This window comes from Pantherophis guttatus, chromosome 6, assembly GCF_059756535.1.
Source record: "Pantherophis guttatus breed Tessera chromosome 6, ASM5975653v1, whole genome shotgun sequence".
In the NCBI taxonomy this organism is placed as follows: Eukaryota; Metazoa; Chordata; class Lepidosauria; order Squamata; family Colubridae; genus Pantherophis; species Pantherophis guttatus.
In genome coordinates, this window is record NC_142068.1 from 3,193,198 (window position 1) to 3,210,012 (window position 16,815).

The 16,815-nt window shown below is 46.0% G+C and overlaps 1 protein-coding gene and 1 long non-coding RNA gene across 5 annotated transcripts in view; both read right to left on the bottom strand.

The window, feature by feature from the left end:
* Positions 1-539: 539 nt before the first annotated feature.
* LOC117660022 (uncharacterized) lies at positions 540-2,288 on the bottom strand. Its single transcript, XR_004589560.3, has 2 exons — positions 968-2,288; positions 540-824 (listed from the first exon to the last, which is right to left on the bottom strand). It is a non-coding gene; the product is annotated as an uncharacterized LOC117660022 (long non-coding RNA).
* A 1,140-nt stretch (positions 2,289-3,428) lies between these two features.
* The window catches only part of RUBCN (rubicon autophagy regulator), a 74,909-nt gene continuing 61,522 nt past the window's right edge, over positions 3,429-16,815 (bottom strand). For all 4 annotated transcript variants that reach the window (XM_087872004.1, XM_087872002.1, XM_087872003.1 and 1 more), the window contains 6 exons: positions 14,728-14,792; positions 11,904-12,142; positions 10,120-10,181; positions 8,784-8,937; positions 5,409-5,502; positions 3,429-4,179 (listed from right to left, as the gene is read on the bottom strand). In XM_087872004.1, the coding sequence (XP_087728130.1) occupies positions 4,019-4,179; positions 5,409-5,502; positions 8,784-8,937; positions 10,120-10,181; positions 11,904-12,142; positions 14,728-14,792 (775 nt within the window). In that variant the 3' untranslated portion in view covers positions 3,429-4,018. The remainder of the gene's footprint in view (positions 4,180-5,408; positions 5,503-8,783; positions 8,938-10,119; positions 10,182-11,903; positions 12,143-14,727; positions 14,793-16,815) is intronic.

Consider the following 16,815-nt stretch of genomic DNA (forward strand, 5'->3'; position numbering starts at 1 on the left):
TTTTGACCAAGTGACCATGGAGATGCACCAACGGTCATCCGTGGGAAAAATCGGTCGTAAATCACTTTTTTTCAGTGCTCTTGTAACTTCCAACGGTCACTAAAGAGCCTTGGTAGTACAGTGGTCTAAAGCACCCTGTTATTAAGACCAGCTGCCTGCAATTACTGCAGGTTCGAATCTCGCCAGGCTCAAGGTCGACTCAGCCTTCCATCCTTTCTAAGGTAGGTAAATTGAGGACCCAGTTTGTGGGGGCAATAAGCTGACTTTGTATAAAATATACAAAAGAATGAAGGCTATTGCTTAACGCATTGTAAGCCGCCCTGAGTCTCCGGAGAAGGCGGGCATATAAATCAAATTAAAACAAACAAAAACTAAATGAACTGTTGTAAGTCGAGGACTACGTATAATCATTTCGGGAGGGACTGGCACCGCTACCATCCCGTTGAACATTTTCCGTAAATTTATCGTGTCGTTTAAATGAAATATTTCAGTTGTGTGAAACGCTCCACCGACTGTAAACATACCAGACACGCAAGCTGTTTATTATTATTATTATTGTTGTTTTTATTACCATGGTTATACTTTACTGGAATAATGGATGGATTTCCAGATTCAACCAGTGTTCTCTTCGTTATTGTTTTTTGCAAAGAACATTTACGTCAACACAGATAAGAAATGTTGTTTTTTTTGCCAAATGGGCATTAAATCCACAGCTCAGGCAGCTCTGAGCACCATTTAGCATCCGAAATCCCCCTTCTGTGCATCTTTTTTTTTTTTTTTGGTACTTTCTGGTATTTCTAAAGTGAACCCTTTAGAACAGAAATCTTCAAACTTGGCAGCTTGAAGACTTGTGGACTTCAACTCCCAGAATTCTCCAGCCAGCTCCAGCTGTGCTGGCTGGAGAATTCTGGGAGTTGAAGTCCACAAGTCTTCAAGCTGCCAAGTTTGAAGATTTCTGCTTTAGAACCTACTGCCTCCTTGCTGGTTTTTGTAAAACTAAATCAGTGCTTTTAGAAAATTAGCTTTTGCTAGCAAAAAGAGAAATAAACGTCCCCAGCGTCTTCAAACATTTGCTTGAAGCAACACAGTGGAAGGAATCGGATTTTTAAAAAAAACCCGCAGTGTGCATTTGTGATTTTTTTTTTCCCAAGTGCATTAAAAAAAAGTGTGCAGGGAGCCAGTTTTATTTCTTTTTAAGGGGCAAACATAAATATACTTAATATAAACGTAATTATCGGGGTGAGATCAGGACTCTCTCGGTTAAAACGATTCAGGTTAACGACGTTGAAGGTTAAATTGGTAATTCTGCATCGCTTGGTTAGGAAGCTGGAAAAAAAAGAGAGGACATTTTCAGGAAGAAATTGTGCAAATTTAGTTGGAAGAGTTGATACGGGGGATGCGAGGGATGTTTCACCAGAATGGAGGTTGAGCGAAGAAAGAATCCGTTGCCTCGAGTTTCAATTTATTGTTCAATTTTGGATCACCGGCTGTTTTAGGTTCTAGAACAGCGTTTCTCAGCCGCGGCTGCTTGGAAATAGGTAGACTTCCAACTTCCAGAATTAAGAGTTGTTGGCTGGGGAATTTTGGGAGTTGAAGTCCACCCCATCTTCAAGCAGCCACGGTTGAGAAGGCCTGTTCCAGAATGTTCTCTCTGCAGCCCGGTAGATTTTGCAGACGAGAGGTTCTCTAAACTGCAAAAAAGGAAGTGAAAAGGATGTCTTGTTGCAAATCCTTCCTGCTATGCCAATATTGACAGATTAATTTCATTTTTCCCCCCTTTGCCGCTATTGCTCAGATAGCGATGTTGGGATGTTAACATCTGCCCAGATGTTAACGGGAGCCGAGTCATAAAAACCTATCTGAATTTTTGATATTGCTTAATGGAGCTAGCATTTCTGGAATTTGGAATGAGCTGTACGTTGCTTTCCTGTTTTTTTTTTTAAATTAAAGTCTCTAGGATGAAACTTAAGCCTCAGAAGAAAGCAGCTGTTAAAGTTTGTGACTCTGGGATAAAGAAAATGGCTTTTCCTTTTTAAGCAATGCAGGGATGTTTGGATCCATCCATGTTGTGATTTTTTTTTTAAAAAAAAAATAGTGCAATTGTAATTTTTCAGGTCTCTCTTGACTGCCTTCCACGGTTCTTCAAACGTGGCAACTTTAAAAGAGTTGTGGACTCTCCACTCCCAGCTAGCTGTGAGAATTCTGGGAGTGGAGAGTCCACCCAGATTGAAAAAAAAAAGTGATTTAAGACAAGGGTCTCCAATCTTGGCCACTTGAAGACTTGTGGACTTCAACTCCCAGAATTCCTCAGCCAGCGAAGCTTCGCTGGCTGAGGAATTCTGGGAGTTGAAGTCCACAAGTCTTCAAGTGGCCAAGGTTGGAGACTCCTGATTTAAGGAAAAGGGAAAGCAGAGACTCTGCAGCTTGGGTGACAGCGCAATAAGATGGATGAGCAACCTTAAAAGTCAAATAAAACCACGCCCTTTTGGGAACTCCTCTAAATCGGGGCAGAAGATCATCTCTACAGATCGGCCTTCGGAATCTGCAACCTTCTTAAAATCCTGTCCTCAAAGTGAGATTATAACAATGGTTTCCCAGCTCTGACAGAGTCCCTACGCTTAGGAATGGCTGTGCAACCTGCCAGAAATCTCACCTGGCCAGCCAGAAACCTTCAAACAACAGCGACCTCCACTCACCTCACTTCCTAACCTACTTTGGCCAAATATCTCAAAGCCCACAGATATCAGGGGAGGTAGAGCAGCATTAGAACCCAAGACACCTCTAACAGTTATCTAGAACCCCCTTCCCTCTCTGTTGCCAGGAGCTGCTTAGAGCATGCCTCCGAGCTTGGCCCCCTTTCCTCCAGCTGTGTGGGGGGCTTCAATGCCCCTGATCCAGTGGCCACGATGGCTTAGGAGAGGGGCTGCAGCCTGAAACAGCTGAAGTGGGGGGGGGGGGCTATTGCAAAGAGAGTTTCCTGTTGCGGAAAAAAAAAATACCAATTTTCCTCTCACTGGAACAGGGGTCTCCAACCTTGGCAACTTTTAAGATTCGTGGACTTCAACTCCCAGAATTCCTCAGCCAGCCTTTGCAAAGGCTGGCTGAGGAATTCTGGGAGTTGAAGTCCACGAATCTTAAAAGTTGCCAAGGTTGGAGACCCCTGCACTGGAAAATCGTCCACCGATGCCATCGACCGACATTATTCCTCTTACGAGAAAGACCTTGCAGACAAAAGAGAGAAAAGTGTGAGTTTGTGTTGTGTTATGTGTGTGTGCGTTCTCACGCACGGATCCTTTTAAGGAGGTGGGAAGGGGCTTCGGTCCTCTCAGACCCCCGGCCCGAAGCCCCGCCCCAATCCAAGTGTACCATTCTGGCTATCCAACTCCCGTTTCCCCACTAAGATTCCCCCCGAGATTTAAAAGGATGGGTTTTTTTTTTTTAATATTTTTTACTCCCTTTCTTGTCTCCTCGGACGAAACAGGAGTGAGGTTTAGCAAAGAAAAATAAAGAGAATTTGAGGCGAGGATCGGGGATTGTCCAAAGAAAAATTAAAAAGACCAAAAAAAAATATTAATAATAATAATAAAAAAGAGCACAACGGCCTCATCCGGCACACGGCAACCGATACGGCAAGTCGAACGAGGCAGGAGGGTTGATTTTTTTCCGCTTTTTACGAGCGTGGCCGGATTGTGTCGGGGAACTCAAACCTCCGGAAAGCCCATCCTTAGCGTCTCCCCCGTGGATGGAGCAAAGTCCTTGTAGGACGCGCACCGAGCCAAATCCTCTGCCTTCCCGTAGAAAGGAAAATTCATCTTGAAGTTGTGCATCCGAGCTGGTCTCAGGAGCCAAACCTGTTTGCTCGCGTTCCAGCAAAAGGAGGGGAAACTTCCCTTCCCCCAGGCCAAAGCCGTGAAGAGTTGCTTGGGCTTCGGGAGCATGGGAGAGTGTCCGGCTTCGCGGCTGGTCAGTTCAGTCTTTGGAAGCGCAGGCTGCGCGGCGACCTGCAGCTTCTCGGACGTCACGTGGCTGCTCCTACCGTGTCGTCCTCCTCCGGTTCGTAGTCGGAGAGGTCGGCTTCCAGACTCTGCTTGGCGAGAAGCTCCCGGCGAGCTTGCAAACGGGCGCATTTGGGGCAAGGTCCCGACCGGAAGCAGCCCTTGTGGTAGCAAGCTCGGCACTCTGCAAGGGTGGGTGGAGAAAAAAAAAGAAAGAATCAGGAGAAGCTGAAGGCAGGGAGGGCATCGGTCTCAAACAATCCGAGTTTCCTAAGGGAACCAGGGGCCATTCCGCATTTATCGCATGGCCCATTCGCATCATGTTTTACAGGCGTAGAACGAAAAATCTGAAATCTTAAAACAGGAAGATTGCAAATTTTATATCTCCCTGTTTAACTCCTCTTTTCCGACCCGGTAATAATTTGCGGTGGAATCGGGGTGACTGGATGGAGCTGAGAATTTACTGGCCGGATGCCCTTCCTGACGCCTTACCCCAGGTTCACAGCAGATTTTTTTTTTCCTTTGGGCCCTAGGAGAGAAACATCTGCGGCTATCTCGGATTGAATTCTCAAGCTTTCAAGTGGGAAGAAAGGCCGTAAAATGGGACAAAACTCACTTAACAAATTTCTCACTTAGCAACCTAAATTCTGGGCTCAATTGTGGTCGTAAGTCGAGGACTGCCTGTATATGGTATACGGAAGAGAGCCCAGCTGGTACCGATCTATGGAGAAATTGAACAGTGCTGGAAAATTGAAGACTTGTGTTGAAGACCGAGGGATGTGTGTCCTTCTGGTTGGACACAGTGCAGGGGTAAAATGCTCCCGGTTCGGACCGGATCGCCCGATCCGGTAGCGATGGAGGCGGGTGGTTCGGAGAACCGGTAGCAAAAATCCCTGCCTGCCCCCATTGCCCAGCTGAGCAATCATCAGAGGCTTTTTTTTTTTATTTTTAAAAGCATTTTTTCTACAACCTCTTTGGCTGAAAAAATGCTTTTAAAAGTAAAAAAAAAAGCCTCTGATGATTGCGCAGATCAGCTGGGATCATCAGAGGCTTTTAAAAGCATTTTTTCTACAACCTCTTCAGCCCGAAGAGGTTATAGAAAAAATGTTTTTAAAAGGAAAAAAAGCCTCTGCCGATCAGGCAAGTCAGCTGGGATCGTCAGAGGCTATAAAAGCATTCAGCCGAAGAGGTTGTAGAAAAAAATGGTTTTAAAAGTTTTTTTTAAAAAAAAGTTGGCCACGCCCACTCAGTCATATTACCCCCCCCCCTGCACCAAGCCACGTCCACAGAACCGGTAGTAACAAATTTTACATTTCACCACTGACGCAGTGCGAAACAATCCTGGGGTGTGTGGGTCTTTCTTCAGCCCTCAAATGAACTTACAACTTAAACGTAAAAGTTGTTAGCACTCACCTTCGCACGTCTTGCATTTGTTCAGCTCAAAGGGAAACAGGATGTCGTCCTCATTCTGGCAGAATTCGCAGATGAACCCCTTCGCTTGGCACAGCTGGGCGAGGAGATAAAAAAAGAACGTGGAACTGTCAAGATTGAATCTGGGTTTGCTTCGTTCAACGTTGAATGCGTCTAAACTTCCCAATGAATCGGGGTGGGTGGGTGGGGGGAGGGGAGGGGGAAATGAAATGCCGCGAATGTATGCCGAGATCGTTGAGAGCCTGGAAACCATCAAGGTCACCTTTGCAGGTGCTGGTGACAGAAATGGCCTGTTCCCATAACAAACGGATGTCTCATAATTGGACAATGTGATCTCCCAGGGGTGGGGACATGGGGAAGCTCTGGTTTAACTAGGCGCGCAATCACGGGAAAACCAGAGCTAGTTTTTGCTTCTTCAGTGCCAATATGGTGTGTCCAATAAAGTTTTGCTTTTGGGAATTCAAGTGTTTTCTTGATTTGGGTTCACCAGTTGGGCAGTTGACACCTTATGCACAGCAATTCCACCATTTGGGTTTCATTCAGCCCTTCGAGAGGGAGAGTGTAGGGCTGCTGTTTCACTTAGTGACCGTTCAAAGTTACAACGGCACCGAAAAAAAGCGACTTAGGACCGTTTTTCAGAGTTACGATCTTTGTAGCATGTGATCAAAATTAAAATTAAATAAAAAGATCTGCACGAAGCAATGCCAGAGGGGATTGCTTGGAGAGTTGAACCCCAGTCATAAGTCCATTGCCATACCCCCAGAGAGGTTTTGGATATACTATATTTTTCGGAGTATAAGACGCACCTTTTCCCCCCCAAAAAAGAGGGTGAAAATCTGGGTGCGTCTTATACTCCGAATGTAGCCCCGCCCAGCCTCGCAAACGGAGATTTCAGAGGCTGAAAGAAGCTTCAGAAAAAAAGCCTCTGAAAGGCTTTTATCTAAAATAATATGGCAAGCAACAAAAGAAGAATCAGTAAAGGTTCTAACCAAACTATGGTAACAAATCTGGAGAATGACACAATAACCAACAGATCGGAAGAGTTTAATCTACATATCAAAGAAAGGAGATTGAACAGAGTACAGAGAGTCCTTCAGAATAAAAGCCTCTGAAAGAAGCTTCAGAAAAAAAAAGCCTCTGAAAGAAGCTTTAGAAAAAAAGCCTCCAAACAGAGCTTCAGAAAAAAAAGCCTTTTTTCTCTGAAGCTCTGTTTCGGAGGCTTTCAGGGGCAGAAAAAAAAAGTTTTTTCTTAAATGGAGTTTCAGAAGTTTCAGAGGCAGGAAAAAAAAGCAAGGCACAGAGCTCACAACCAAGGAACCTGTTGCTAAAATTCACCTCTGGGAACAGCTGATTGGGCGTATTCCGGGAGGCCGATCCACCCACCAATCAGCTTTTTTCTTATTTTCCTCCCCAAAAACTAAGGTGCGTCTTATACTCCGAAAAATATGGTAATTACGTGGATTGTATATGTGTGTAAGTTTACTCCTCTTCTGTCATGTTCTCATCATACTCTAAATCAGGGGGGGGTCAAACACTATTTCATTGAGGGCCTCATCAGGATTGTTTTTGACCTCAGGGGGAGGGGGGCAGGGTGAACGTGGCCAGGTTGGGCATGGCCAGCTCGACGTCACTCATATCGTGGGCGCCTGTGGTGGTCCGAGCACCCAGCCAGCAAAAATGGGCTCCCGAGCTCCGTTTTTGGCTGCAACGGCTTCCTGCAACCCTCTGCCAGCAAAAACAGAGCTCGGGAGGGTCACCCGCGGCCCTCCCAAACTCCGTTTTTGCTGACAGAGGCACTGTGGGCTGGTCCTTTGCTGTTTCCAGGGTGGCTCTGCAGGCCAGATCTGAGCCGAATACGTCTCCTGGGCCTTGAGTTTGACACCCCTGCTCTAAATAAATAAATACTGTATTTTTCGGGCTATAAGACACACCTGACTATAAGACGCACCGAAATTTAGAAGAGGAAAACAACAACAAAAAAGAAGTTTTTGGCCTCCCTTTTTGGGGCTTTTTTTTGGCCCTTTCCCAGCCTTTTTTCGGCCCATTTTCGGGGCTATTTTGAACCCATTTTCAAGGCTTTTTTTAGGCCCATTTTCAAGGCTTTTTTTGGCCTGTTTTTTTTTGGGAAAAAAGGGGCCGAAAAAAGCCTCAAAAACAGGCCAAAAAAGCTTCAAAAACAGGCCATAGAAAGCCGAAAAAACAGGTCGAAAAAAGCCTCAAAATCGGGTCGAAAAAAGCCTCCCCCCCAAAAAAAGGCCTGAAAAAGGCCTGAAAACGGGGTGTACGGAGCCCAAGCAATGGCCGGCTGGTGGGCAGGGCTCCAGCAATATTCAGTCTATAAGACACATTTTCACCTCCTTTTGGGAGACAAAAAAATGCATCTTATAGTCCGAAAAATACGGTAATAGCAGGGGAAGCTTGCAAACTGCTGACACCTGCTGAAGGGTTTCCCTTCCCCTCTGGGCACGAGGGAGGAGGAGGGGAGGGGAAGATAGAAATCCTCCACTGGATGGTAGAAACAAAACTCAGATCTTCAAAATCCGAGTTTCTTTTCTTCAGCCCAGGGCAGGCGCTCCAGTTCTATGCGCAAAGGACTTCTCTTTTAGGCTCTTTCACTCTGTCCACCTAACAACCACAAGTGGGAGAGCCGTGATTGTGGTCATTGAGCGAAGCCATCACGAGGGTGTCTCGCTTAACGATCGCTTCGTTCAACGATCAAGATTCTGGTCTCGGCTGCGATCGTACATTGACCGCTGTCTGTTAAATGCGATTTGGGATCGATTATCAATTGCGCTAAATTGAATTTTGTACTACAGATAATCCTCGACTTACAACAGCTCATTTAGTGACCGTTGAAACTTACAACAGCACTGAAAAAAATGACTTGTGACAATTTTTTTCCACTTACGACCGCTGCAGCATCCCCACCGGTCACGTGAGCAAAATTGAGACGCTTGGCCAACTGGCTCGTATTTATGACGGTTGCAGTGTCCCGTGTTCACACGATCCCCTTTTTGCGACCTTCTGACGAGCCAAGTCAACGGGGAAACCCGATTCACTATACAATCGTTACTCACTGAACAGCTGCAACGATTCGCTTCACAACGGTGGCAAGCAAGGTCAGAAAACGGGGCAAAACATCCACTTAGCGACAGAAATCCCGGGCTCCTTTTTTTGGTCGTAAGTCGAGGACTACCTGTATTTGAATTTGCACCAACGATGAAGCTGCCTGTGGTTTATTCACGGCTCATGGTACCCTGGCTTAGGCAGACCCCAGCCTTCTCAAGGACTAGGAAGGACTACATCCACACAAAAGAAAAAGAAGAGGGAAGAATAGAATGGAGTCCACGCACTCACCATGCATTTCTCAACGTGCACCTCTCCCACCCGGAGGAGCTCGGTCAAGCGGGGGACAAGCTCCCCCTTCTTGATGGCGCTTAGGTCGTTTAAGGAATACAGGTGAAGGTCTTCGGTCAGGTGGCCGGGCACTGCGTCGAAGGCATCCAGAAGTCTGGGAGGGAAATAGCAGCAAAGAAGATGATTCTTCTCCCTCTCAGACCAAACTCCACATTTTTTGATTGTCTAAGACTCTCCAACAATTTCATTTTCAAATGTTGCAACTGAAACTATATGGGTCTCTTGAGTTTGCTTGTTTTCTTGCGGACATTTCATCACCCAACTAGGTAACCTCATCAGGGCTAGAAGGGAGTGGAGTATGCAGAGGAGGAGGAGGACGACTGTGGGTGTTTCGGTGCTCTCTGAGCTTCGTTGTTTTCTTGCAGATGTTTCATTGTCCAACTAGGTAACATCATCAGTGCTGGAAGGGAAGGGGGTGGCTCTTGGTTTATATATAATATAATCCCTCTCCCTTCTAGCACTGATGATGTTACTTAGTTGGGTAATGAAACATTTGCAAGAAAACAACCAAGCTCAAAGAGCACCGAAATATCCAGTCCTCCTCCTCCTCATCACAAAACCCACTCCCTCCTAGCACTGATGATGTTACCTAGATGGGTAATGAAATGTCTGCAGGAAAACCACTGAGCACAGAGCACAAATATTCTCTTCTATCAGAAATAAAACTATAGAGAGTTTGTGATAGTATCATTCAGATATAAAGGTAAAGGTTCCCCTCGCCCATATGTGCTAGTCGTTCCCGACTCTAGGGGGTGGTGCTCATCTCCGTTTCAAAGCCGAAGAGCCAGCGCTGTCCGAAGACGTCTCCGTGGTCATGTGGCCGGCATGACTCAACGCCAAAGGCGCACGGAACGCTGTTATCTTCCCACCAAAGGGGGTCCCTATTTTTCTACTTGCATTTTTCGAACTGCTAGGTTGGCAGAAGCTGGGACAAGGAACGGGAGCTCACCCCGTTAACGCGGCACTAGGGATTCGAACCGCTGAACTGCCGACCTTTCGATCGACCAGCTCAGCGTCTTAGCCACTGAGCCACCGCGTCCCTCATCCAGATATAACTGGATCACAAATCTGTATGAGGACATTACAATTCCCGTTTCCCAACATTCCTGAACGTGGAATTGGCCTTTTCTCACAGCTTTCTCACATCTGCAAGAAATCAACCAAGCCACACACTCACTGTGCCATCTCCTGTGGCACCTACTCCCTGCCGCTCACAGCTTGCTCTCGCTCTACGATGACGATGGGACTCTCCGGAAACGTTTTCTGGAATCCTTACCCTTTAGCTAGGCGACATGTCTTGAACATGTTCTTCATGTGGTACAGCTGGATTCTTAAAAGCTGGAAGAGACCAAGAAGACATGAATTCAGGGTAACAAAGAGTTGTAAAGGGACCTTGGAGGTCTTCTAGTCCAACCCCCTGCATAGACATTATAGACCCTATAATGTTCTAGATAAATGGCTTCCCGATCTTGTCTTTAAAACCACCAGTGATGGAGCACCCAAAACTTCTGGGGGCTAGTTGTTCCACTTTGAAGAAAGTCCTCCTTAGTTACAACTTGCTTCTCTCCTTGATGAGTTTCCATCCGTTGCTTCTTGTCCTGCCCTCAGGTGCTTTGGAGAATAGCTTGACTCCCTCTTCTTTGGGGCAGCCCCTCAAATATTGGAAGATGCCATCATGTCTCCCCTGGTCCACCTTTTCATTAAACTAGACATACCTCAAAATTGATACTGATTTTAATTGAAATGTTTTAAATTATGGGCCAAACTTTATTTAATTATTTTAAAACTATTTTAACTTTTGTGTACAAATGTTTTATTTTTGGCTGTTCACCGCCCTGAGTCCGAAAGGAGAAGGGCAGTATAGAAATTTAAATAATAATAATAATAATAATAATAATAATAATAATAATAATAATAATAATAATACCACCTAATTCCTACATCCATTCATCATGTTTTAGCCTCCAGCTTCCTAATCAACAACTAACAAACTAAACCAAGTGTAGTTTTTACACTTGGTAATCACTTTAGAAGAATCAGGGAGGGTTACTATAAAAACCCTCTATCTTAGAATCTTTATCATATCTAGAATATATTTGCATATACGAAAACCCGTCCATTTTTATATCCTGTTCTTTTAATCCTTGCTTCGATTTAAGTTTACCCTTTTCATTCAATAATTCACTATATCTAACAATTACCGTATTTTTCAGACTATAAGACGCTCCGGACTATAAGACGCACCTACATTTTTTGGTGACGAAAACAAGAAAAAAAAATCTCCCTCTGCCTCTGAGCAATTTTGCCTCCTTGCAGCAAACAGCAAACAGCCTGCTTTACCCTCATTTTCGTTTTCAGCATAGCTTGATTAGCACAAGGGGAAAAAAAATCTGCTCCAGCAATTTACCTTCTTGCAGCAAGCAGCAGAGCCCTGTGCAAAACAGCTGAGAGCAAATCAGCTGAGAGTCGGGAGGCCGATCCAATCAACTTGTGTTAATCAGGCTGTGCTGAAGCTGAAATGGGCTGTTTCTTCTTGCTGTTTAATGCAAGGTGGTAAATTGCTGGGAGGCAGAGGCCAAAGGGTGGGAGCCAGTGGGTGGGCGGGGCTACATTCAGTGTATAAGACGCACCTAAATTTTCACTCCCTTTTAGGGGGAAAAGGTGCATTTTATACTCTGAAAAATACGGTAGATAATTAATAAATTCTGAATATGGGGATGAAGCTCAAAAAGATTTGTAACCGACTGACACACTGTTTGCAATTGTAATAGATGATGGATTTGTTTTATGTTTTGTTTAAAAAATAAAAAATAAAAATCCCCCCCCCCAAAAAAGAAGAAGAATCAGGGAGGGGACTCCAGGTTAACTGATCCTCCAAAGCCCCTGAAGGCAGGATGAGAAACAAGGGATGGAAATTAATCGAGGAGAGATCCCACCTACAACGAAGGAGAAATTTCCTGATAGTGAGAACAATTAACCAGTGGAACAGCTTGCCACCGACTCTGTTATGCTCTTATTCTGAACAAAAGTGTGACTCAAAAGCCCCCGATGCCTGCTTACCCTGACTTGGTTGAGAGGCTTGACCTTACGGTAGAGGGCAGAGTTAACGTCCTGCATGTTGAAGAGGGGATCATTCCAGATCTTATGCAGCAGATCCTTGGAGAAATTGCTGACGTAGTATTTGCCGAAGTCCCACCTGCGAAGGATGCGGCTGGGAATGACCATCTGGGCATTCTCGTGGCAGCACTGGCAGAAGTATTTGCCCAGGTACTCGCAGTAGCGCATCCGCTTGATGTAATCTGACGGCCCGTCCGACGAAGGAAGAGAGAAAGGGAATTTAAGAGAGTAAGCGATCTGCAGATGGAGCGTTTCGATTCCGACGGTCCTCTGTTGGGAGCGAGGGGCCAACCTCAGAACGTTCTAGAACCAAGGCAGAGTTTGACGAAAGCTCTGGCGCTAAGGGATCTTGCCCGCCTAGAACGGCCTTCAACTTACGACCGTTCATTCAGCGGCCAAAGTTACCACGGCACCTGTGAATTCGCAGCACGCACCTTGTTCAGGTAGGGCTAGTGGCTTTTTATCTGCCCAGATTGCTATGCAGGCAGTCCTCCACTTATGACCATAACTGAGCCCCAAATTTAAGTTGCTAAATGAGAAATTCGTTAAGTGAGCTTTGCCCCATTTGAAGACTTTTCTTGCCATATTTGTTAAGTGAATCGCTGCAGTTCTTAAATGAGTAAGATGGTCACTAAGCGAATCTGGCTTCCCCCCATGGACTTTGCTTGTCAGAAGGTCGCAAAAGGGAATCACGTGACCCTGGGACACTGCAACCGTCATGAATGTGAGTCAGATGCCAAATGTCCAAATTTTGATCATGTGGATTCTGCAACGGTCGTTAAGTGTGAAAAATGGTCCTAAGTCACTTTTTTCAGTGCCATTGTAATTTTGGATGGTCACTAAGTGAACTGTTGTAAGTTGAGGACTACCTGTACAGGTACTCAACTTATGTTTCACTTAGTGACCATTTGAAGTCACAAGGGCACTGAAAAAAAGGCACAACTGTTGCAGCATTCCTGGGGTCACATGATCAAAATCCAGATGCTTGGCAGCTGCTTCGCATTTATGACGGTTGTCGTGCTCCCGAGTCGTGGGATCCCCTTTTGCGGCCTTCTGACCAGCAAAGGGAATGGGGATGTTTGATTCACTTAACCGTGTTACTGGCTTGCAGCGATTCACTTAACTGTGGCAAGAAAGGTCGTAAAATGAGGCAAAACTCATCGAACAACTGTCTCACTTAGCGACAGACCATTTGGGCTCAATTGTGGTCGTAAGTCGAGGACTACCTGGAGTGGTGAAAGGAGCTGCACGGAATGGTAGAAAACCAGCCCTAAATATGCGGCTTAGGGACTAGCCTGGTTAGAAAGCTTCTCTTATCCACAGAACATTCTAGAAGGATGCTGTGTTGGCAGCCTTATGTGAGATTTGCAAAATCTACAATGAAGAACGGTGTCTATTCTTTCATTCCACACATGAGCTCTGGTAGCGCAGCAGACTAAAGCACTGTTATTAACATCAGCTGCCTGCAATTACTGCAAGTTCGAATCTCCCCAGGCTCAAGGTTGACTCAGCCTTCCATCCTTTCTAAGGTAGGTAAAATGAGGACCCGGATTGTGGGGGCAAAAAGCTGACTTTGTATAAAATATACAAAAGTATGAAGGCTATTGCTTAAGGCATTGTAAGCCGCCCTGAGTCTCCGGAGAAGGGCGGCATATAAATCAAATTAAAAATAAAAATAAAAAATGGGGGGAAAAGAGGTCAAAATAGGTTTGTCCAACACAGGGGCACAGTTCCAGAATAGGCAGGTCGGAATCAGAACAGAGCGGGAAGGGACCTTGGAGGTCTTCTAGTCCAGCCCCCTGCTCAGATATTGGCAGGCGGGATGAAAAGCTGTATTTCGGAGGCGCAGCTCGGAATAAACGAGAAGCCGTCCCAACAGAAGAGAAGGCAGGACATGTTATGGGTCTCAGCGGATGAAGGATGTACCTCTGTTGGGACCACAAAAAAATGGGCCTTCTTGGTAGGTGGCCCCATCTGGCACCTTAGAGCTTTGGTGGCACAGAAGACTAAAGTACTGTTAAGTAACACCAGCTGCCTGCAATTACTGCGAGTTCAAATCTCACCAGGCTCAAGGTTGACTCAGCCTTCCATCCTTTCGAGGTAGGTAAAATGAGGACCCGGATTGTGGGGGCAATAAGCTGACTTTGTATATAAAAAAAGAACACCGCTTAGGGGGCCCCCCGAAAGCCCTACTAAGCAGGTATATACAAAAGTATGACAGCTATTGCTTAACGCATTGTAAGCTGCCCTGAGTCTCCAGAGAAGAGCGGCATATAAATCGAACCAATAAAATAAATAATTATTGGAAAGGGAAGACAGAGAGGTTGCTGCCCTTTTAATTTGGAATTAAAAGAATTAGCCTGGGTGTCAAACTCAAGGCCAGATCCACTGCCCAAGGATTGGCCCATGGGGCCTCTGCTAGCAAAAACAGGCCGGGGAGGCGTGGGTGGCCCCCGCACGGCCCGTTTTCGGCCTGGACGGCCTCCTGCAGCACCCTGCCGGCCAAAACAAGCCGTGCAAGGGCCGCCCGCAGCCCGTTTTGGCCGGCAGGGTGCTGCAGGAGGCCATCCAGGCCGAAAACGGGGTTCACGGGGGCCATCCTCGGCACCCCGTTTTGATCGGCAGGTGCTGCAGGAAGCTAGCTGGCCCGTCTCTGCCCGTGGAGGACAACTACAATGCTGATCTGGCCCTCCAAGAAATCCAGTTTGACACCCCTGGTCTAGGCCGATGTTGGGCCTTCAAGAACTCATCCAAGTCAAGGACTCACCAAAATCTGTCCTGATCCCACAGCCAGCGCAACGGTAGTTCTGCTTGGCCACTGCTGCCTTCCTCCTGAAACAAGAGACATGCAGGATGTTAAAAGAGACAAAAAGCTCACGTCCTCAACTCACTTCTCAGCCTGGAAGAGGTGAAAGTTATTGGGGGCGAATCACTGGCCCCCACGGAGAGGGCTCGCAACTTGGGCGTCCTCCTGGATGCACGGCTGTCTTTAGAAGAGCATATGACGGCCGTGGCCAGGGGGGCTTTTTATCAGGTCCGCCTGATCCGCCAGTTGCGTCCCTTTCTAGATCGGGACTCCCTACGCACGGTCACTCAGGCACTTGTCACCTCCTGCCTGGACTACTGCAAAGCTCTCTACATGGGGCTCCCCTTGGGGTGTACCCGGAGGCTCCAGTTGGTCCAGAATGCGGCTGCGCGGGGGATTATGGGAGCGACGGGGCGCTCCCATGTGACACCTCTCCTGCGCGAGCTGCACTGGCTCCCGGTGGTCTTCCGGGTGCGCTTCAAGATGTTGGTGACCACCTTTAAAGCGCTCCATGGCTTAGGGCCGGGGTATTTACGAGACCGCCTTCTGCCACCAATAGCCTCCCACCAGCCAGTACGCTCACAGAGAGAGGGCCTCCTCAGGGTGCCGTCCGCCACAGTGTCGGCTGGCGACCCCCGGGGGAGAGCCTTCTCTGTGGCGGTGCCTGCCCTCTGGAACAACCTCCCCCCAGAGATACGTACAATACCAGACCTCCGGACTTTTCGTCGGGCCCTGAAAACTTATTTATTTCGCCAAGCCGGGCTGGCTTGATCCCACAGTTTTGGTTAAATTTAATTGATTTTAATTGGGTTGTTTTAATTTGCAGCCAAAAATATTTAATTATTTTTAAACTGTTTTTAAATTTTGTACGTTCTGTTTTATTCTGGCTGTTCACCGCCCTGAGTCTTTGGAGAAGGGCGGTATGCAAATTAAAACAAATAAAATAAATAATAAATCAATCAATCAATGGACGTGGTTAGCGGGATGGAGCAAGGTTTGAGGCATCAGCTCAGAGAGGAAGTAGCTGCAAGCAAACCAAATTCAGCCCCCCCCCCCTTGAGTGCTGTTGACCCTTAAGGAACTCTTAGTAGGTGCTGACTGTTAGTTGAGAAGATTCCTTTGTGTAGGCTTTTTAGCAATAAATCAATTTAATTAAAACTTTCCATGTGGACCTAGTCTTTCACGCCTGACGAGATGGGAAGGAGGGAGAGGGAGAATCAGAGAAAGGAGATGTGTAGGAAAAGGATTGGCAAAAACTGAGGGCGGAGTCAAGAGAGGAATTAAGCCTAGAATCCCTACGTAGCCACAAGCAGGCTAAGTCCAACTTCATCATTGAATTCTGTGGCCCTTTATCTAACTCCAAGCAGGAGCTGACTGTTAGTTGGGAAGCAGACTAAGTCCAACTTCATCAAATTGTTAACTAGGGCATACAAAACCTTAGCCAGACCAATTCTCGAATACAGCTCATCTGCCTGGAATCCACACTGCATATCGGACATAAATACAATCGAGAGAGTCCAGAGATATTTTACGAGAAGAGTCCTCCATTCCTCTACCCGCAATAAAATACCTGATGCCACCAGACTCCAAATTTTGGACCTAGACAACTTAGAACTACGCCGACTTCAGTCTGACCTAAGCGTAGTACATAAAATTATCTGCCACAATATCCTACCTGTCAATGACTACTTCAGCTTCAACCACAACAATACACGAGCAAATAATAGATACAAACTGAAGGCTTAAAATTTTAATGGGTTATTTTAAGGGTAATGGGTTTTAATGTTTTGGGAAGCCAATTCGATTTAATTCTGCTTTTAAATTATTTTAAATTTTGTATTGTATGTATTTTAATTTTGGCTGTGCACCGCCCTGAGTCCTTCGGGAGAAGGGCGGTATACAAATATAAATAAATAAATAAATAAATAAATAAATAAATAAATAAATAAATAAATAAATAAGGTAAACCACTCCAAACTTGATTGCAGAAAATACGACTTCAGCAACAGAGTTGTCAACGCCTGGAATGCACTACCTGACTCTGTGGTT